This window comes from Pithys albifrons, chromosome 5, assembly GCF_047495875.1.
Source record: "Pithys albifrons albifrons isolate INPA30051 chromosome 5, PitAlb_v1, whole genome shotgun sequence".
Taxonomy (NCBI): Eukaryota; Metazoa; Chordata; class Aves; order Passeriformes; family Thamnophilidae; genus Pithys; species Pithys albifrons.
The window spans coordinates 28,223,089-28,245,157 of record NC_092462.1 but is presented as its reverse complement, the minus strand read 5'-3'; the positions used below and the strand labels follow the sequence as shown (position 1 = coordinate 28,245,157).

General features: G+C 39.5%; 1 protein-coding gene across 2 annotated transcripts; it reads left to right on the top strand.

Annotated features, from left to right (window-relative positions):
- Positions 1 to 894: 894 nt before the first annotated feature.
- Positions 895 to 22,011, top strand: INTS10 (integrator complex subunit 10). 2 transcript variants are annotated; one of them, XM_071556012.1, is made up of 18 exons: positions 895 to 1,061; positions 1,878 to 1,945; positions 2,196 to 2,299; positions 3,192 to 3,331; positions 3,839 to 3,920; positions 4,223 to 4,363; positions 4,793 to 4,964; positions 5,408 to 5,577; positions 9,125 to 9,258; positions 10,037 to 10,190; positions 10,831 to 10,913; positions 11,735 to 11,887; positions 13,016 to 13,124; positions 13,491 to 13,570; positions 14,037 to 14,199; positions 15,615 to 15,708; positions 19,644 to 19,721; positions 21,627 to 22,011. In XM_071556012.1, the coding sequence occupies exons 1-18, from the start codon at positions 933 to 935 to the stop codon at positions 21,781 to 21,783; spliced, it is 2,211 nt and encodes a 736-aa protein (XP_071412113.1). In that variant the 5' UTR covers positions 895 to 932; the 3' UTR covers positions 21,784 to 22,011. The 2 variants fall into 2 exon arrangements, with proteins under 2 accessions (XP_071412113.1, XP_071412114.1); XM_071556013.1 differs by lacking the exon at positions 19,644 to 19,721 and having other exon boundaries at positions 913 to 1,061.
- Positions 22,012 to 22,069: the final 58 nt, after the last annotated feature.

Genomic DNA, 22,069 nt, shown 5'->3' with positions numbered 1-22,069 from the left:
TTTAACAGTCTGTTAAAACTATTTGCTGACTGGATTATTACACCAACTCTTAGATGTGTAAATTTATGGACTTAATCAGTGGAAGTCCCCAAGTGCAAAGTCTGTAAGGTCACTTGTGACATCAGAAAGGAAAAGCCTACTTGAAAGCGAACAAAGGAAGTGGCAAGGAGAATAGAGAAATTTAAATATCAACTAAGTAACAGAAATCAAGTATCCTAACACTGAAAACTAAATGGGAGCAAGCCTCAGCTCCAGGCTGTCAAAAGCCAGGTGTGTTTCTGTGGTGAGAAGTCTCACGTTCCTTGGCATCTGCAGGTGGTGACCTTGGTACTGGCCTGTAGAACCTTCGAGGAGCATGAGCCCAGGCAGGAGTACCTTGGGCTTTTAAAGTGGGCTTTGATTTGCAGCAGCAAAGGACACAGAGCCCCACTGATATAGGTGAGTGAACTCCCCCGTCTCTAAGCACCTTTATGGACACATAACACAGCACACAGGGCCAAAATTCAGATTTACCGAGGGTAGCCCAGCCAATCTCCTACCAGCGACCACACTGGCTGCCAAAGGTGGAAGGGCAGGAGGCCCCATTCACCTTTGCTTGCAAAATTTCTTATGGTCACTTTGGATCCCAAACTATTGCCCTGGGCTACGCGAAATGGCTCTAGACTTTCGTGGCTATACAGAGCCTTCCACATCCCAGACTCCTCGATTCGTCCTCAGCCTCCTCCCACCCTCCAGGTCCTCGCAGCTCCCTCCCGTCACGGTCTCCGGTCCAGCGGACCGGGACATGCCCTGCCCGCTTCAAAGATGGCGGCTGACGCGCGCTCCTTCAGCAACGCGCCGCTCCAGGGCGGGGCGGAAGAGAGGGCGAATCGGCTTCGGGGCGCAGCGCGGCGCATGCGCGCTGCCCGGCCACCGGGGCGGCTGGGTGCAAGATGTCGGCGCAGGGGGACTGCGAGTTCTTGGTGAAGCGAGCCCGGGAGCTGGTGCCGGGGGACCTGTGGGCGGCCAAGGCCTGGCTCATCACGGCGCGGAGCCTCTACCCCGCCGACTTCAACATCCAGGTGAGCGCCGCCGGTGTCGCACCCGCTCGCTGCCGGGACACGGCGCCGGGCGGCCTCGCTGTGGGCGCTGCCCGATTGACGGGCGGCTTGGCCAATGCGGGCGTGACTCCGATGACTATATAGGAACAATTTAAAGTATCTCTGCTACTCACGGCTTTTGCAGTAGCGTGGGGTCTTTGCATTGCGTTTGACTGGGTACAAACCCTGCCTAAGGAACTCTTTGTTCTCTTAAGTTTTCTATTTGTGTGAAGGTTACGTGTAAATGTTAAGCGTTGAAATGGACCTTAAAGATCCTCTGATCCCACCCCCCCCCTGCCGTGGGCAGGGACACGTCCCACTAGACCAGGTTACTCCAAGCTCCATCCAGCCTGGCCTTGAGCACTGCCACTGTTGGGGCATCCGCAAGCTCCCAGGGCAACCTGTTCCAGTGCCTCACCACACTCACAGCAAAGAATTTCTTGCTAATATCTAACCTAAATTTCCTCTCTTTCAATTTGTACCCATTACTCCTTCTACCCATTATCTTTCACCGTGGTTCCTGATGAAGAGTCCCTGTGTGGTTTTCCTGTAGGCCTCTTGGAAGGCTGTTAATAATTTAATAATAATCATATTATTATGCAGAAGTTTATGCCTAAATTAATGTGTGATTACATAGTCTAAACTTGCCTCCTAATTTCTCTGACAAATATTGCAGTCCCTTAGTTTTCTGTTACTCAGACTGCTGTAGCAAATTGAGGACAGTTTTTTAGAGAGGAAGGACTAATCTGATCCATAAAGTGTTCTGGAAAGCTAATGTTCTGTTCTTGCATCCCACAGTATGAGATGTACACTATTGAGAGGAATGCTGAGAGGACGGCGTCTGCAGGCAGGCTGCTCTATGACATGTAAGGAATCAGAGCTGGAACTCTACCAAGTGTCTGTTTCTATAAATGTTACATTTTCCAAAAATACCATGTGAGTGTGCTTGAGCATCCACGTTGGTGAATTAAGTGGAAAAATTCTAATTAATTGAAAATACTAGAAGGGAAGGTTTTATTTTCTGTTTTGACTGTGCACATACTTTCCTGGGAAGGTTTTGCCTTGGAAGCAGATTTTGAAATCACTCTGCATTCCTTGCCTCAAACTTTATTACAGGTTTGTGAATTTTCCAGACCAACCCGCTGTGTGGAGGGAGATCAGTGTTATTACAGCAGCATTAAGGAATGACTCACAGGACAAGCAGACACAGTTTTTAAGAGGTAAGGATCCTATCCTGAAGGAACTTCATTTAGTGTGTTAGGCTTAGGCAAAATAGAGGGACATGACAAGCTAATTGCCATGGCTTTGTCTCTGATATGGGTAGACTTAGTCTGCCAGAACAACAAGTACTTAGAAGAGATTGAATAGGGAATAAGTGGAATGGGACTTATGAATCATCATTCCACAGATTGCAGAGAACAATGAATGATCATAAAAATGGGGTGAATTTGTGTATATGAAGTAAGGGTTACGAAGATGAATGGTGACCAGATGGGCTTGTTGCCACTCTAGCAACGAAGACAGTTTTGAAAGCAGGATTTACACCTGACAAATTATAACCTGCTGTTTGAATACATGCTTCAAAAGCTGTGAGGATAAGCAATGTGTAGCTCTCCATACAGGCTAGTCCAGTTATAAAAACATTTGATTTTTCATGTGGTGTGTTTATTTTTCAAAGCAAATACGTAAAACATGAGGGAAAATATGTTAGTTTCCTTTTAGTCTCATTGGAAGTTTAAATTGGAAAAACTAAATTTTAATAATTAAAATATTAATTGTAGAAATGAGTAAAAACTAAATGAACAGTCTTGAAAAAGCATCTTGAAATGTTGAATTTTTAAGTATTAGGATTTTGAGTATTCCACTCAGTAGCAGTCTTACTTGTTAATTCAAGTTCTCTGCACCTGAATAAACACAGATAAATATTTACTTGGTCTTCTCTGAAAGAAACAGACTTCTCTTTCTTTAGGCATGAGTGTTAAAAACAAAGAAGCATAAAGAATTCCCATTTGCTCTGCATGGCAAGGTGTTGTTGACTCATCTTGTACCCTTTGTCAGTCACCTCTACCATTCAGACACAGCAAGCTAAACATTTTAATTATTTTTTTAAAGGATTATTTGAAACTCTTCCCGGTCGGGTCCAGTGTGAGATGTTACTGAAGGCGACAGAGCAGTGTTTTAACACATTAGAAAGGGCAGAAATGCTACTCCTGCTTCTGCGACGTTTTCCGGAGACTGTGGTGCAACATGGGGTAAGAGAAATGAAGCTTATAGTAACTGTTCAGGATATTGATACTTTGCTTCTTGAGATTTTGCTGAAATGTGTTTTCCTTTGCCTGGTGAGAGGGCGAGTCTTTTCATTCATTTTTAGTTGTGGCTGATAGTTCAGATTGCTGTATCGTGAGGTTACCACCAGAAAGGAATTAGGCAGAAAACAAATGGAAGCAAATAAAGTAATCCTTTGTTTTGTAAATGACAGAATATCAGTCATAGATCACTTTCACCTGTCTGTGTGTGTCTTTACTGATGGAGTCACATGCCCAGTTTTTCTCTTGATCTTGCCATCTGCTGGCATTGCTTTTCACCTGTTACGAAGTATGGATAGTTTAGTTGTACGTTTGGAGACTTGCACATGCCATTGCCATAGGGTGACTTGCTACTCATGCAGCCACTAAATTACTGTTCAACTCCATTGAATTGCAGTTAAAGTTTCTAAAACCACTGGTCCAGTGTTTTGATTTTCACCTCTGCTCACACAGGTAGGCCTTGGAGAAACATTATTAGATGCTGAAAGTATTGAAGACCAAGAATCTCCGGTGAATTGTTTTAGGAAATTATTTGGTAAGAAAGTAGTAATGTTCTTTTTTTACTTTTTAGTATGGCAAGATTCTGGGGTCAGTGAAGCTACTTTAAAGATAATACAATTAGAAAACTGCTTTATTCAGAAGAGTCTCAGCCCACATTAGTCCAGACTGACCAAGTGGTGCAAATTGGTATTACGGTCATTCATGTGGGGTTCTTTGTGGTGTAAGTTCAGACAGAGGTGCAGGCTCACATTGCTGATTGAGAAACCTTACCCAGGCCAAATAGAACAAACCCCCCTCACAAACCTAAAGGTTTTTTTGGTTTGTTTTCTGTTTTAGTTTGTGATGTTCTTCCTTTGATAATTAACAATCCTGATGTACGACTTCCTGCCAACTTGTTATATAAATATCTGAATAAAGCAGCGGAATTTTATATTAACTATGTAACTAGATCTACACAGACAGAAAGCCAGTATCAAGGTAAGAATATTGTTATAAAATTAAACTTTCTTAGAATGTATTTTAGTACTACTGAAATGGTGTCCATAAATGAAAAGTGCTGTGTTTTTTATGTACTGTAACGTGTAGATAAGGATTAGTAGTAGTAGTTGATATTTCTTAGTTCTTTGTTTCCAAAATACCTCATGGTGCTCAAACTACTTAATCATGATGCTCATGATGCTTCAACATATCTCCTGAAAAGTAGGAGGAAATGTCCAAAATGTCTTTATCCAGCCTATCAACTCTCACGTACGAGGAGGCAGAAATGCCTATTGGCTCCCCATTAGCCTTTTCAATAAAGAATGGTTACCCTGAAAGCACTGACATAATTTTTACATGACTTCTTTGTGAAAATTAATCAGCTTGTTTGATTTCTTCATGAAGAGAGAAATGTACTGATTTTCCTAGGTTCACAAGATTCCTCTGATATTATGTCTCCAAGCAAGCGCAGCTCTCAGAAATACGTAATAGATGGTCTCACAGAGAAGTCATCCCAGATTACGGATCCTTGGGAGAGGCTATTTAAAATATTGTCTGTGGTGGGAATGAGGTGTGAATGGCAAATGGATAAGGGAAGAAGGTAAGAAAAGTGTACTTTTCTGGGTATTTCTTTTTAAGAAGAGTTTGGCATTTTAATTCTTAAGGAGATGTGTTGAAGAAGGATTTTAACATGAGAATTTTGTGTAAGTTCACAGCGACTTTTCTTTCAAGACTGTACAGTGTGAAGCGGAAACATGGCTTCAGAGAGCATGTGGAAATTAGTCTCTAAACTCAATTTCTGATGGTGAAAGTCATGCATAAGAACTATAGTACTGTAAGGTATCCTTCCCTATGTACCTTAGAAAAGAGAAACGTGGTAAATATTTAGTGAAATTTCACTAGCATGTATTCCCAGCTTTCACTGACTTGAGGTTAGGCGATGTCCTCAGAGAAACATTAAGATTTTCGTATTCACTGTGCATTCTTTCCTTTAGTTTCAGAGTCTGTGTAGTATCCTGAATTCTTTTTGTCTCTTCCCGTCAGAAGTTTTGGTGATATTTTGCATCGAATGAAAGATCTCTGCAGATACATCAGTAACTTTGACAGTGATGCCCACGCTAAATACAAAAACCAAGTGGTGTATTCCACGATGCTAGTCTTCTTTAAAAATGCGTTTCAGTATGTCAGCAACATCCAGCCATCGCTCTTTCAAGGTCAGTTTCTAATGTTTCAACTTCTCTAAGGACTGCTTTGTGATTTCATTGCTAATGTCTGAAAGATTTTTTCTCATTAGTCTTTTGAAACTGTCATCTTACAAACAAAGGGACATTTACATCGGTCTTGTTATAATTCTCTGAAGTCATTAATTTTACCAGCAAACATAGTTCATAACATCTACTGTGGTGGATCAGACTGAAGATCAGTCTAACCATTGTCGTTTCAGTCTTGGCCAGCAGCAAAGAGTTATCTAGCAAGGAGAAAAGTAACAGACCAGATAGGATGAGAGAAACATTCCTGTGGTTGATTCCTATTCTTCCATCAGCATCATGTTTCTTTCCTTTTCTCCTCTGATTTTATTTCTCTGAAGCTGATGTTTCCCTTCTATCCTTCAGTCCAAAGATTCTGCAAAAGGCTTCCATTAGAAAACTGCAGACATTTTTGCATTTGGAACACACACCAAGTTTGTAATTAAGCAAATAAAAGCTGAATAGGAAAAGATTTCTTGAAATTCACAAGCTTCCAATTTTGGCTTTCTTTGTATAGTTTAAGCCTAATCTTTAAGGTGTGCTTTGCACATTAATCCTAATTTGTAATTAATTTGTAAATTGAACATTTAATATATGAATGTGGCCTGTGCATTTTCCTACTCACTCAAAGCTGCATTTGGGATGTATCAGATTGCTTAGAACAACTTGGATTGCTTCTTCAGGGAATGATTGGACTTTTCAGGGGTGACCCAGAAGCTGTGGGAAGTTCTTTAACCTCCAGTTTGTTAGACCTTACTGAAATAGCATCACAAAGAGGAATTTTCAGCTCTTAATAATGTGCATTTCCTGCCTCTTCACTCACTGATAGAGAATTCCTTGCAATGATAACAATTGTCACCATAAGTAATTAGTACTTACTGACACTACAATTGCTGATTCGTGATAAAATTATAATTTCAATTCTGTGTTGTGATCATAAGTTTCATCATGTTTTTCTGCATAGAGAAATGCTCATCTGACTGAGGAAACAGCCAATACAAATGATGGGTTTTAAGCAACTCTACACAATGTTGGGTAATCAGTTGAACAGTGTCAGTAGATAGCTAAGCTCAGAGGACTAATAATGGCAACTTGCATGCAAAAAATGTGTAGTCACTTGAACAAATACAGGAACTAATTGAGTTGAATTTTTTGTTCTGTCCAGAGGAAAGAAGGGTTATGGTGGCAAGGGAGTACTTCAGCTGTGCATGTAGTTCTAGCTGCTTGATTCTGAATTGAGGAAGAAGTGAAGTAAAAAACTAGTGAAAATTATCCTTTCTAAGTTGTACTATTGAGTATTTCAAAGCTTATGGCTGAACCACCAAAGAAAGAATGTATTCTGAGATAGAGTGCTGTCCATTTGGTGCAGCATCTCTGGTACCCTCTGTCATTTTTTGATACCAGGAGAGTATTTCTGAGACATATTTTACTCATTTCTGCTTTAGCATTAAAGTCCAGTGGTATTCAGTGTCTTTCATAGCCTTTCTATCAGTGAGGTTTTTACTCTTTCTCTTTGGAGGGCTTGCTGGAGAAATGGGGAATTCTACATATTTTGGAAACACAGTTGTGGGGAAAAATGCTGTATCCTCCCTAATCTGTAGCTCTGAGATTAGATCTGTGACTTTTGATCTGTGACTTTTTTCTCATGTGCCTGGATTTGCAAGAAACCTCTGGAGGGAAAACTTTCCAGTGCTTTTCTCTTACATAATTCCTATCTGCTTTGCTGGAGGCTTGAGAAATAAATGAGGCAATTAACACCTCTCATACTTTGAGGCTGCTTGGCAGGAGCTGCTACTTGGGCTGATGCTTTTAGGCGTTTATTTATAACATTCTCTGCTAGAAAACAATTAAAAACTCTGTAAGCTTAGATTCCAGAGCCTGGATAGACAGAAAAACACAACACAGCTCCTTGGCTGTGTAACTTTCATACCATAAGAGAAGGTCTGCAGCCCCAGTCAAGGATGAGGATAGGTTTTGTTTTGAATTAGGATTGGAAGTTTTGGAATAAAGGCTGCAGTGTGTTTGGGATACAGAGAAGAGAACACCCCTTAGAAAACAGTGCAGTTAGTTGGCATTAATTTAAATCAGTATGAATAAAAGAAAAACCTGTTCTTTTCTTCTTAGGTGTTAGAACTAGGCACCTCTTGAGATTCTAGTGAGGAAACTCTTCCAGCATCCCAGTTGTGGTACTTTCATATGTGTTTCTTCTGCATTATGTCTTGGCTCTATTTTCAGTTCACACAGGTTTGATTCTGACACAGTGGAATACATGATGGTACAGGAGAGTTGATTTCAATGTGTTGTAGCCTTTGTGTAGCGGACATTTTGATGGTGGTGTTTAGTTTGGACCTAGTCAAAGGAAACAACCTCATTTGTTAAGTATGTCAGTTTGGTTGTTTCTTCTAACATTATCTTCTACTGTAATGGACTCCTTAAACATCGCTTTTGAGTAGATGGGAAAAGCTTACTGTATGTTCTTTTATGTCAGTAGATGAAAAGGATTGTGCTTCTACTAAACTCTCAAATTAGTTCTTTGCAATTATGAATGAGACCTTAGCCTGACATCTTTCTGCAGGCAGAAACAGAAGAAATGCACAAACTGAAAATACTTGTCCACACTACTGTCTTACTAGGTGGAGATTTCAAAAAAGGAAAACAGACTAATGGATTTCTCCTTTCCTTTATATTCCTCTTTGTCTGAGCTTTGCATGTCTGTATACAACTTCATCGTGCGAAAGGAGGAAATGTTTCTGGAAGGAAGCTGTCTCAGTAGCGATCATGTATCAATGTTGTTTGAGATTAAGAAGTATCGTTCCTATTTTTTCCCTATTTTAATATTTCCTAATGAAACTTAACCACTGGAGTCTGAAATAACAGGTACCAGATCCCACTGAATGTTCTGTGACACCAGTGAAAGTAGAAATTGTCTTCTGTGTTTCAAATTGAGGCTTCTCTAGAGACTTTGAAGAGTGAAGATGAGCTCTGGCAATCAATTAAAGTTCAGTTCTGTTTACTGAAATCACTGGGAAATCGCGTCATAAAATACACTGACTTCTTCGGGCGTCAGTGCCTGTCAACATATTGCTTTGGTTTCTCATGAGAATGTTTTGAGAATATTACTGTGCTTTGCCATATTTGTGGCTGTTAACTTTAGAGCCATTTGTGCTGTTTATCTCTTGAATAATTATACTTGGATAAAAGCAAATAATGCTTGATGAGAGAACACCTGCTGCCTGAGTGTATCTTGTGACTGCTTTGTAAAAAGAAGGATTCAAAAACATTCTAAAGCTCTCAGCCAAACTCTTGTGATGTCTGATAAATGCATTCTGACCTTTACCATGAAGCTGCTTTGAGAAGACCTTAGCTTTACCAGCATAGTCTAAGCTTATGCAACTTAAGTGACTATTTCAAATGGTTTGCTCTAGTGTGAAGGAAACAAAACCAGCTTGCTGTAGGCATGAGATCTTTCAGATCAGTGTAGAGCAATTCTGAATTGATTTATCTTTGAATCCAGGTCCGAATGCCCCAAACCAAACCCCACTGATTCTTCTCGAGGATGTATCCAACATCTATGGTGATACAGATATTGATCGTAACAAACACATACACAAAAAGAGGAAACTTGCTGAAGGAAGAGAAAAAACAATGGTAACTTTTTTAGACTTTTTAATTCATAACAAGAATGGCATTGACACTGGAATTTAGACAATAGCAGTTTTGACATAGATGTAACAGACTTATTTTTAGAGCTACACTGGAATAGCTGTTCATGACCACAATTTTCAAACGTTATTTTCCTAAAGCCAGCAAAAATAAAAAAAGTAAAATTTTTTCAGCTGTTGCTGTAGACACATGTACTGCTGCGAATGCTTTAACTTGAAGGAGTTCAGAAGAGGATGCAGAAATTGTTAAAAAGGCAGCTATAGCAGCCAGATGTTCTACAGCTAAACTTCCAAAGTAGTTGAATTTTCAGGATTGGAATTGTCAATGTATCTACTGCTTTAATAATAGAAACCCACTATTTTACAGAATTTCTCTGCTGGCAAAAATGCACCCTTATACAAGAATTTCTTTTGCTTTATGCCACTGTAGGTTTAAACTGAGTGATAAAGTACAAACTGTGTATGTACTTTAACAGATAATCTGTCTGAAGCTCAGTGGTGGTATGCTGCATTTAAGAGAATAAATTTGCTTGGGATACTGCTTATCACACTGTACCACTGAGTTTCTTGGTAGCAAACAAATTGGTCTAATATTAAAACAGGCTAAGGGAAATATCACTTAAAGGCACTTAAACTAGGACCATGGCATCTCTAATACATGATTGTTTTCTTGTGTTTGGTGGAACTTCTGTGGGTTTAGAGTCCTTTGAAATAAGTATAACTTAAAAAGTTAGTCTTTTTGTTTTATACTCACTTTTACACAGAGCTCAGATGATGAGGATCCTTCTGGGAAGGCACGAAGTCGCCACATTACAGTAAACAAGGCAGATCTTGCAAACTCCATCGAAGTACTAGAGAGCTTCAAACTGGCAAGAGAGAGCTGGGAGCTGCTCTATTCTCTGGAATCGCTTGACAAAGGTATGGCTGACTGCAGGCAGAGTTGCATTTAGGCTTCACTGCTCTGCATAGAAGTCACTTTACTATTGTTAAAATGGAATTCCTGTCATCACAAATCCTTAACATCGAAATTGCTTTGGGTCCTGAGTATTTTTGATGTAAGTTCCAGTAAGAAGCTTTATCAGTTGTTGTGTTTCTGAATATTTTATTCCTGTATTTCATTTCATTTTTGATGTATCTTTGCTTCTGTAGCCCTGCTTCTCTTGGAGCAGTTGATCAGTAGTAGTGCTGATAATGCTGAGTGAGGATGTTGCTACTGGTTGCCTTAGTTTATGTTTAAGAAGATGTGTATTTACTGTGTCTCTCCCTTTTTGGTAGTATCTGGTGTGATAATCTTGAAAAAAATTCCTCTTCTAAAAAGCAGGCAAATAGTACCACCTGCTTGCTTTTAGGTTTGTTGGACACTGAAGAGAAGTATAATCAAAATATGAGTGTATAAAAAGAAAGTATTCTATATTTGAATGATTTCATAGTCTTACTTTTTTGGTGGTTTTTTCCCATTTTTAAATTTAGATTTTTTATATATATAATTGATTTTTAATCCAAAGCTATGAAGTGCTTCATTTTCTCTTTTACTTTTTTTCTCCAACCACTTACGCAGAGTTCACCAGAATTTGTTTGTCATGGAAGACAGAGACCTGGCTTTGGTTAAGAATCTTTCTTACAGACATGATCATCTACCAGGTAAAAAAAATACAGTATAACCAGGGAAAACCAACACAATTGTGTTGCTCTTCCTTCTAGTAAATAGGTGTTCTGATTAGCGAGTTTGACTGCCTACAGTGTCTACTGAATTTATGCCCTCAGTTAGGACCCTTTTGGAGATGGAGTTATGCTGTTTGTATCACAGGCTAGGTACCCTACTTAGGATGTTCTTGTCCCAATAGCTGTTGTTTGAGTTCAGCTAGTTTTGGCATATGGAAAAGACCTCTCTTGGCATTTTGACCACTGTATATATGTATAGTGTTATGCAAGAAAAGTGCATTTTATTAGTCTGTCATTATATTGGAACGCAATCAGAGAGAAAAATTTTCAAACAGCAAAAGATTTTAATATTAGTCAGTTAACATTTATCATTATCCTCAAAAGTGAAGCTGACTGTGCTCATTCCAATACCATCTAAAGAAGAAAGCTTGTTCTTTATTTTTCCTTTGGAGGTTCTTTAATTTTCCTTGTACCTAAACAAGACCTATTTCAAACTTTATTAGTCTACATAAAGTAACAATCAACTCAAGAATATGGTTATTTGATTTAGTTACAAATATGATTTTGTAAACTGGCTTTTTAAAGCAGAATTCTGTTTGTCTTCTCACTGCCTGGCAAATGATTGATCCATGCTCCTTTACACAGCCCATCACTGGAGAGTCTTGGGCTAGGTTCAAATTTTGAAGGCTTGCTGCTTAGACACTGTTTTGAAAGCTTTCTGTAAGGGAATTTTTGTTTCTATCTTTCACCTATTGTATAGAAAAGATCCTAACAGTGTTCTTTTCTATCCTTTTTTAAAGGGGCAGTACAAAAAAGCAATTAGCAGCCTACATCACCTGGCAGCTCTTCAGGGCTCTCATTCTCCACAGCAAATTACGGGACAAGGATCTCTAGAAAATCAGAGAGCACTAATCCAGTTAGCATCGTGCCACTTTGCCCTTGGAGAATACCGGGTATGTCCAGCATTCCACATGCTGGTCCATCATCAGCTGGCGCTGTGGTTCCCATTTGTCGTCTTCTGTTGAATTTTCTCACTTTCAAGAGGGTATCAAGTATAAGCCAGGGTCTACTGAAAAATCCATGCTTTGCAGGGACAATTGCACTTCCTGCTATTGTAACTGAGTGTCCATTAGCAACTCCCTTTTACATATATATATATATATATATATATATATATATATATATATATAGTCTATTTGGTAGTTAAGATTTGGGGATTACAATTTTCCATAGCTACAAGTGTTTGAGTTGTCTGTAAATGTTACTTTAAATTTGAAATCTTTAATTTTATTTGATCACTTCTTAAAATTGAGGAAAATTCTTAGGTATAGGCATTGTGTGGAAAGAAAAAGTAAAGAAACTTCTGTAATCATCTTAGAAAAGAGTTAGTTTTTAACTGACAGTGTAAAAGACTCCAGAGTAATATTGACTGGCCTGACCTCTAAACTTGCTTTATCTTTTGCAATACATGTTTTGTGTTTTTAATATTACTGGCGTGCACGGTGGTCTGAGGTCAGTCAGTGTCAGCACTGATAATAAAAGGCTATGTCTCTTAGGATCTAATGTCATCCTAGTATTACTAGACAAGTGCTTTTGTCCCTTCCAGTTTAGTACTTTTTCACTTTAAATGTGATCATATATCCCCACTGACCTCTTACTGTCTCTAGAAAATAGCATTAAAAATTTATTGAATTTCTGTCATGCTGTCAGAGTGACATTTTCCTGTCTATTTTTACCATGAACAGAACAAGATTTACAAAACTATTTTAAGAATCTGAAAACTTAATCCTTCAAAATAAAATAGTTTTTGATGGCAGTTTTTGATCTTACACCCTTGAAATGAGGAATGTCAATACATATTTTTTCACAATTAAAATTATGTGTGTAGGATTTCGGAGATTGTTAAATGACAACTAAGTCTTTTTACTTGGCCAAACTATGCTGTGTAGTGCCCACTCAAGTTCTAGCAAAGAATTTTGTGAGTTTTTTTTTTGTGTTTGAAGTTTTTAATAATTTTAATATATCTGAATTTTAAGAACTTCAATTTAAATTTAGCATTATCATGTCCCTTCTTTTTATAGCAAACATGTGAAAAAGTGCTTGACCTCATGTGCTATATCTTACTTCCAATACAAGAAGGAGGTAAAGTGCAAGAGGAGCAACCAAAAGTCAAGTCTAAATTCAGGAAAGGTATGGAGTTACTACTATCCTAAACTCAGTATCAGCTGAATTTTAGTTCGTGTGTTCTGGTTGAGGATGTAATCGTTCTCATTTTGTATTAGGAAAACAGGAAGGTTTTTTTATCCCTTCTTGGTTTTGTATTGTGGTTGTCATGCTGGTACCTTTTAAGGTATATTGGTGACAAAGTCTTACCACAGGAAAAGAGAAATAAACTAAAAAACCCCACATTTAACTTCACATTTTAAATAATTCCTAATTCACTTTCAAAGCTTGCCTCCCTACCTGAGATTGGCAATTGTAGAATTGTTTTGCTCCATTTGAATTTCTTTCAAACTTCAATAACCATGAGACCCCTAAAGAACTGTTATGTTGCAGGGTCTGATTTGAAGCTTTGGCCATGTACCAGCAGAGCTATCATGCCTTACTGCCTTCATCTGTTGTTAGCTTGTTTCAAGGTAAGATGGGGTCAACTGGGGCTTCAAGTTCTGTCCTGTCTCTAAGGCCTAATTTATGTGTCTGGGTTCCTTAAGTTGCATGGCCTTATCCCACTGCTGTGATTAGATGTGAAGGGCTGTGCTTCAAGTCCTTCTCATCATAGGTCAATAGTCTTTTTTTGGAGGGGGAAGTGGAGTGTTGATGGAGGAGGGTTCTTTCTCTCTTTTCTCTCTTCTTTGAGCAGAGGAGATAGAGTTTGATCTCAAAATTTTTGTCTCTGTTCAGAATTGCCTTATAGGTCAGTGGAGAGAATTTTGTATTTTAGCTGGAAATTTCCAACCTACTTTAGAAGAATATTTCATTCTGCCTTAATATATACTTTTAAAGAACTACTTCTGTATTTGCACACAGGTGAGATGAATCCCATATATTTATAAAAGCAGCATGTGTTTCCTGATTGTCTCAATGCAATTTTTCTCCCTGAAGCTCAGAGCTTTCACAGACAGCAGAGATGACATGGCACTGGGCCACGTAGTTGTTCTGCTTCAGCATGAGTGGCCAAGGGGTGAGAACTTGTTCCTGAAAGCCATCAACAAAATCTGCCAACAAGGAAATTTCCAGTATGAGAATTTTTTCAACTATGTCACAAGTATCCTTTCTCTAACCAAGAATGTCTTTCACATCCTGTGCTGTAGTGTTGAAAAAGATGTTAGACGGTTTCAGTAGTAGCTCTTTCCCTGAATCATACTCTGTATTTATTTCCATACCACGAAAGCCTCTTGTAATAGGCGTAGTGCACAATGGGCTGGAAATACGCTTCCTGTCACCTGTTCTGGCACTTGAGAGTATCCTTAAGTACATTGCCATTGCACTTCTATTCAGAAAACCAGCAGCAGCTCAGGCTGCTCAAGCAAGTGACAGCAATCTTTTCAGTAAAAAATATAGGGCATTATATATACAAGGTTGTTAACAAAAAAGATAAAGTGTTACCTGTGCTGCAAAGTTGAATGCTTTTGATTATTGTTATTAAATGCTTTGTGTGGCTAAGATACTTGGGTTGAGTAAGATAATGAGCTGTGTCAAAGTTCATGCAAATCATGTCTCATTTCTCTATTCAGATGTCTGACATAAACCTTGATCAGCATACACAGAAATGGAAACCTAAACTGACATCGAGATGTGGTCCCCAGGAAGCAAGTCCTGTCTGAGACAATTAAAAATAAGCTTTGGTGTTAAAGGAAAGGGAAAAAAACCCCAAACCAAGCAGCTAAATAAGGGACCGGGGTGGTCCCGTGGTGTAAAGGAGAGCACTCTGGATTCTGAATCCCAAGGCCCTGAGTTCGAGTCTCGGTTAAGGACCGTCCCCTGTCAGTTCAATGCTTCCCTGCCATCCCATCCCGTCACATCTCGGATGCTCAGCAGGGTCAGCCCTGGTTAGTACCGGGTGCTGTAGGTTCTAGTCCTGAGGACTTCACTGTCACTGCCCAAGCTCGCTCGGCTGCAGCAGATGGACCTCAGGACTTAAATGGTGGGGCCAGTTCTGCGCACGCTGTGCCTCACCTAAAAAATCCACTGCACAGGCTGGAAGGGCACACCCACGTGGGGAGAGCCCTGCCCAAGTCTTTGATCATGAAGCCTGGCCATACAAAATAAGGGACCAAAGCAGAAAACTAAAAAAGGTGGTGTGTGCCACCATGGTGGCATGTCCTTCAGTTCCAGCCTCAGTTTGCACTGCTTTCATAACCTGCAATGTAGAAAAAGGAAATAAAAACAACCAAGGAATTTGAAGAAATGAACTTTCTTTACTTCTGACTGTCCATATGAAAACATGAAGAAAGAAAATAAACTAACTGATGTGATTTTCACTTAAAAAAACCATTTCTTACAAATTTGTGGAGGATTAGGAATACATACTGTGATCTTCTTTATCACTTTTAAGAATGAGGTACCTGAATACCTGTTCAGGTTGACTGTCCTTTCAGCAATGTGGCTTCAGATGTGAGGCATAAGAATGAATGTTCTCTGTCATTGTTTCCCTACTCAAATCTTTAACGTTTTCTTCAGATATTGATATGTTGGAGGAATTTGCTTATTTAAGAACACAGGAAGGAGGGAAAATTCATCTGGAACTGCTGCCAAATCAAGCAATGCTGATCAAGTAAGGATAAGAAAGCATTTACTGTTTTCTTTGGCAAAAAAAATAAAGAAGGGAGTATGTTCTGGTTGTCTTTGCTTTCATGTTCTGGGTATTTTGTCATGTCTTTGAGCTTAAATTTAAGGAGTGCAAATAAGACCCTGATTTTCTGACTCTCCTGCTGATCTGTGAGCTCCTTTTGAGGGTTCTTCAACTTTAAGCTCCTGCTTTTACAGAGCTTTATTACTGAGTGTGGCGTTTGTTTTAGAATGATTCATATTAAAGTGATTACAGTATTGCTCTTTCAAACAGACACTTGCACTTTACAGGAATTCTTTAAATAATTAGGCCTGAGTGCAAGGTGTTGTTACTAATTTGGCTGAACAGTAATGTTGAACAGAAAGCACTATTCATTGTAAACAAAGTTATGAAAGACCACTGAATGATGAAAAACTTTGGTATAAAACATAAATTAAATTATACTCCAGCTACACTCTAGTAACCTTTCTGTTAGAACTAGCAGCTCAGCTCTTGCCAGGTACTGAACAAGCTAATTCTGGTTAGCTTATTATGAGATGCTGAAGGAAATTAATAATTTGGATTAACTTCCAGGGTGTTCTTACTTTTTGGCCTTGACTCAAAACTATCTGCTGCAGGGTTTTAGTGGCAGAATGTTTTGGAATATCCTGGTTGTTTATGAGAACTTGTGATATTTGACTTCATATGAGGGGGACTGCTTAAAGCTTGTTGAAATTCCACTTTGGGTCAGTGTATTCTGGCTATTCACTAACTGTAAATAGGCTGAAGTTTTCAAAATGGAAGTCTAACATCAGACAACAGGATCCAAACTTAGATTAGTAAATGCATATTCCAGAGTTCTTGGTAACCAACATAAAAATGGGACACTAGGTGTAATTAAAAGAAAAAGTAGAAATTCAAATGCTTACTTATGTGACAGAATTTTCTCTTTCAAGCTCTAGATTTTCAAACCCTTACCCTTGCTATATCTCATTGCTTGTAACCAGCTCCCTGAAAACAAGCATCAGGATATTCTGCACTACGTATCATGTTAAGTAATAAGCTTTGTCAGCAAGAGGGCTTAGAGCTGAAGACTACGCCTGGTAACTTCTCACCTGCTCTCTCAATTTTGTTGCAATAGTCCAGCACTATTTCTCTCAGCTCCGTTTTGATTGGTGTGGTACCTGTTCCTTTCTGTTCTGACCCCACCAGTCAGGAAGTAGGTGGCAAGAAGTTTCTAGCGAGGCAGAATCTCTCTTTGACATCCTTTTGATCAGTGTTATGTTTCCTGAATGATGGAAATGCTTGTAGAAGAGAGGTCCATTTCTTTGTGCTTATAGAGCCAAAACAGCCAAATATCCCGTCCAGCTGAAAAAGCTGTGTCCAGGGTCTTTCACATGGCTCAGATGTGTAGGACTGGAAGTGCTTCATTGGAGAGCTGATGGAATAGATAGCTCAGGGTGTAGGCTGCTGATCGGAGATGATGTCTAGCTCCCCTGGCACTCCAGATGTTTTTTGAGCTGGACTGGCTGTGAGGCCCAGGGATGGTGTCACCCAGCAGTGTTGACCTCTTAGTGCTGGTGAGCTCACACCCACCACCAGCTGGGGTTTTGGATGCTGTGCCAGCATAGCCCTCTTTCCTGGGACAGTGGTTGGCAGGCTCAGTATCTCCATACTGCTTAGGTCTTTCAAAACTATTACCAGTTCTGGTTGGATGAGCTGCTGCATCATCCTCCCAAGAATTAGCAGAGGCAGCTCAGGTGCTGTTCAGTCATGCTCAGAAAGACTCTCTGTGTTTGCCACCACAGGTCAAAAATGAAGCAGTTAGTCTTTTGTCTGATCTTTCCTCAGCATAAATGTAGCAATCCTGCATCTTAGTTGATGGGAAATGTATTTCAGATATTGCATGTCTTGTAGGGACCACTTTTTGTTTGATGACTTATGGGATGCTTTCTCTCTAGATGAATTCCACATTCTTCTTCCAGTACTTTTTTCTAACTATCTTCATAGGAAATTATATTCATTTTTCTGAACCCAGTAAAGCAAACTGCACTGTGGTTTTCAAAAGCTCAAATAAGACCTTGGTAGCCTGCAGACTTATAGTTAGGTTCTGCAAAACCTATACAGCTTCTAAGCTGTGCCTTTGCTTGTATCGATTGTGGGAATAGGAAGGTTCATGGTTTTGGTTTTAACTAGTGATACAGCCAGCTCATTCTGTTTGTAGTGTCAACAAGATTTGTTCAGTGAGCTTTGAATTCAGCACCAGTAAGTGCTTTTGAACTGCCTTTTAGACAAGCCAAGTTTCATAGTTTTAGTGATTATATGTGTCAGTTGTGGCAGTGTTAGCTGGTGAGGTTAAAGAGGAAACGAACAATATGCAAGAAATTGCTGCTTAATACCTTGCTTATCTCTTTGATAAAACTTGCTCTAATTAATCTAATTGTAGCCTACCAAATTGCATGAACTTGATCCAAAAGCTGAGTATTTTCCCTCTGCTTCATTCCCATCACACCTTTCTTTCCTTGGAGACAGAGAAGGAAAAGCTGAGTTGGTTCGAAGTGAAAAAAGTAATTCTGAAAGTGTAATTTTTATTCTGATTGTGCATATGGATAGGTCTAGTTCTGACTGCAGGTCTTGCAAACAGTATTGAAGACACAGTTGCACAGAATCCCTTTTGCAAACATCTGCCACTGAGACCAATAACATCTTGCTGCTCCTTGGTATTACCTGTTCTCCATGTCCATTTTTGCAAGTACTGGACTCATTCATGCCAAGAACCCTTGAAAAATTATCTCATTTGATTGAATAATTTTTGTGAATATTTTGTTTGAGATTATTGTAGACAGAGTGTTAAATGTTCCATCTTTATTTGGCTTTTATAAGCATAGCTCTCCATCCATATCTATTAATACATTATAGATATTAACCAGAATGCCCACCTGTGAGATCTGAAGGTAAGCACCTAACTCAGTATTGTAGGTATGTAAGTGTGAGTTTTGCTTCTCTGCTCCCTTGTGAGTATCTGTGGGGGTGAATGATGCACTCAATACTCGGGTGTTGAATAAGATTTAGGTGACATTTTGACAGACTTAGCTTAAGAAACTAGACACTATATACCAAATTTCCCATTTCTCTTTTCCTTAGGGGACACATTGGATTTGTTCTAGAATGGACATGTTAGGTTATTATCTTGTTATAGATAGCACACAGAGATAAAAACTGAACCTCAGGGAGAAGACAAACTCTTTCGGCTGAGACACCTTTTGGTGGTTAGTTCATGTGGCCCTGGTCGTAAATAGGAGGTTGTTCTGAGCAGGCATTTGTGCTCCTCTGACATTGTGCCATCCTCTAACAGTCTTTTTTTTTTATGCAGTTTGAATTTTTAAAGGTGAAAAAGGCCATCTGTGAACTAATGAAAAGATACTTGGGCAACCTTTAACAAACACTTCATGTACTCAACTTGGCTGGTACCCACTGTGCATGCACTTGGCTTGGGCTCAGCAGCAAATTCCTTGACTCAAAGGTCTGGGCTCTCCCAGATTGCTGACATGCTTGTGCCAGCTCTGGTGGGAAGCTGTGGTATCTGCAGTGCTCCTCTGATTAGATCTGACTGACATGCTTCCTGGAAAGAGCTATGACAGTTCATCGTAGTACAAATGTGTATTGTTTTTGCACCTGCTGCTGTCCTTTCTCCCAGTGTAACTCCAAAAATGTGTATATATCTTTAGCCCACAGTTGTAGAACAGCCCTGCAATGAAATCTGGGGACATTTGCATGTTTGATGCTGGTAGGGTCCTGCACCCCTTTGGCTGCTCGGTGATCATATTGCTATGTGAGCTCACCCTAGTTTTTTGTTGCTCCTTTTTCTGGAGAGTTGTTTTGCATCGGAGGGGGAGTTGGTGTGTGGGTGTTTGAATGCTGCTATTTGCTGTTTTTTAAAGGACTTCTAGCCCTCCCATGGGGTTACTGCAGCAGGAATTCATACCTGTGCTACAGCCCAGCATACAGACTGCTGACAGGTACCAAGTGGAAAAACCCCGCTCATAGTGTGCTGTGTTTTGTCAACATGTTTTACTGCCCATGGTTTTCAGCAATTTGTTACTTAATATTTATCTTTTTTTTTTCTTCATTTGTGCCTACATTGCCTGGCAAACCATGTTGTTCTATTATAACATTTATTTTTCTTTTTCCCATAAGTTGCCAGTATCCGTGTCCTTTCAATTTAATAATCACTATTGAATTTAAACAATAATGTAGAGATCCTTCAAAATTATACTAATGTTCAATCATATATTAGCAGGAGTATAACCCTTTTTTTTCAAAACATTGGTCACTGCATCCTTTTGTAGCTACTTGTCTTCATTTAGGTTGTTCTGAATTCTGTTTGCTGTTTTCCAGCTGTAATAAGACACCTATCTTCCAGAGTGCTGCTGGCTTGCTCAGTAGCTGTAGGTTGCGTATTCTCCTTAAGGCTGTAACTGACCATAGCACTCGGCTGCCAGCAATGTTTAAAACACTACTGAGTGAAAACAGGGCTTACCACATAACCTGTAAATATGCTGGAGTGTTTTCAGTGCAGTTTGGCTTCACTTAGCATAATTCATCAACGAATTGCCCATTTGGCTTCAGGCTAGTCTCCTTTTGCCTTTTTCCATATGTTGCAGAGGTCTCTGTTTTGGCAGAGAAGTCTCTTCTCAAATGCCAGACTTGCTTATTTACATGGAAATTGGGTGGTATTGTTGGTGAATGTAATTCTGAGATTTTTCCCTTTCTCATTTCCAGCATCTCTGGATTGGCATAGATACCTTCACCCTTTATTTTTTATTTTCTTTTGTCTTTCAGTGTGCTTGCTGGGTGTGGACCAGCTCTTCCCTTCTTATGCATGACTCAGGATTTGTCTTAGCATTAGCATTATGCTTTTTCTCTGAATTAATTTATGCTTCTCCTTTAGTAGTGTTAGGACTCTCTTTTCAGGGCATATCATTTTCCACCTTTCCCAAGTAGGGCTTGCAGGTAGATGTTCCAAAGTCTTGACCTTATTTACCCAGTTCTGGACCACTGCAAGTAAGGTAGTGCTTTGGTGCTGCAGAACATTGTTTTAAGAATAAGATGTAAATGTCAAGTGCTACAGACCAGTGTGAGGACAAAGAGCTGTTCACAAGAATGGCCTTTACCAGAGCAATATCCCATAAGTTTCTCCAGTCAGCATGGCTTTAGCTTGCTCAGTAGCTAGACCTTTGTTTTGCTTGAAAACAAGTCCTGAACTTCTGCTCAGAATAAATGTAATCCCTGCCTGGTGTCTAGGATCTCAGTAAGAGCTGGCTTCTTCTGATGCAGACTCACAGCCTGCCTTGATTTGGGTTTTGTGAAGTGTTCACTATGCTTTTCATTAGTCAAAGTGTTATCAGTGCCCACAGGATTACATAGCTCCTTCCTGCACTTGGATAGTGGTGGAAGATACTCTCTGCTCTTTATGCTAGCACCCTTCCTCCAGAGAAAGCAAGTACATCTTGTCACTCTTCTTTCAACTCCAGCCATTTATAGAAGTGATTACAAGGAAGAAGCAGCCTGGGTAGCAAACGTAGAGAAAAAAAAATTCCTTTACCCAAGCAAGGAGAACTCTGTACTTGTTAAGAGAATAGATTTTCCTGTTAGCCAGAAGAGCATCATTATTTCCTCCCCAGTCATAGTCAAAGAAGTGAGAATGTAAGACTTGTATGGAACTTCTGTTGAAAGACTTGTAAGCTACTAAACACATGATTTTTAAAAATAGCATAGCATGGGCTATTTGACTCTCATTACATAAACGCAAGATATGGACAGTAAATACACAGTAAGTGACATGAAGTATCTTTTTAATTACTGTAGTTTGCTAAATAACCATTATTTTATTTTGTTTGTCTCTCTTTCCTTCATGGCTTAAGGCATCATACAGTTACCCGGGGCATAACTAAAGGAGTGAAGGAAGATTTCCGCCTGGCCATGGAGCGCCAGGTCTCGCGCTGTGGGGAGAATCTCATGGTGGTCTTGCATAGGTTCTGCATTAATGAGAAAATACTGCTGCTTCAAACCCTTGCTTGAATGGACTGGATCATGATGCCATGTTGTTTATGGTGAGAGGGGAAGGCTCTTAATTGTATGAACAAGCAGCATGGCAGTGGAAAATCACTTGTTGAGACAGTCAAAGAAGTTCCCTATGAATTACAGGTTCTGCAGTACACAAACGCTACTCAGTGTTTGCTCACTACTTTGTTTTCGTAATGTGGGTAGAGCAAACTTTATAAATAAAACTTTAAGAAGTCTTCTGTAATACCGTATTTGTTTAGTGTTTTTCTCCATAGCATAATACTAAGGTGTGTGCCTTAGT

What these genes read in the sequence shown, in the direction of transcription:
- INTS10 (XM_071556012.1), top strand. Translation starts at nt 933, where the DNA reads ATGTCGGCGCAGGGGGACTGCGAGTTCTTGGTGAAGCGAGCCCGGGAG. An exon ending in TTGTTTTAGGAAATTATTTG is followed by an intron (nt 3,921 to 4,222) that starts GTAAGAAAGTAG and finishes TTTCTGTTTTAG; the next exon opens with TTTGTGATGTTCTTCCTTTG. An exon ending in TTTTTTCAACTATGTCACAA is followed by an intron (nt 14,200 to 15,614) that starts GTATCCTTTCTC and finishes CGTTTTCTTCAG; the next exon opens with ATATTGATATGTTGGAGGAA.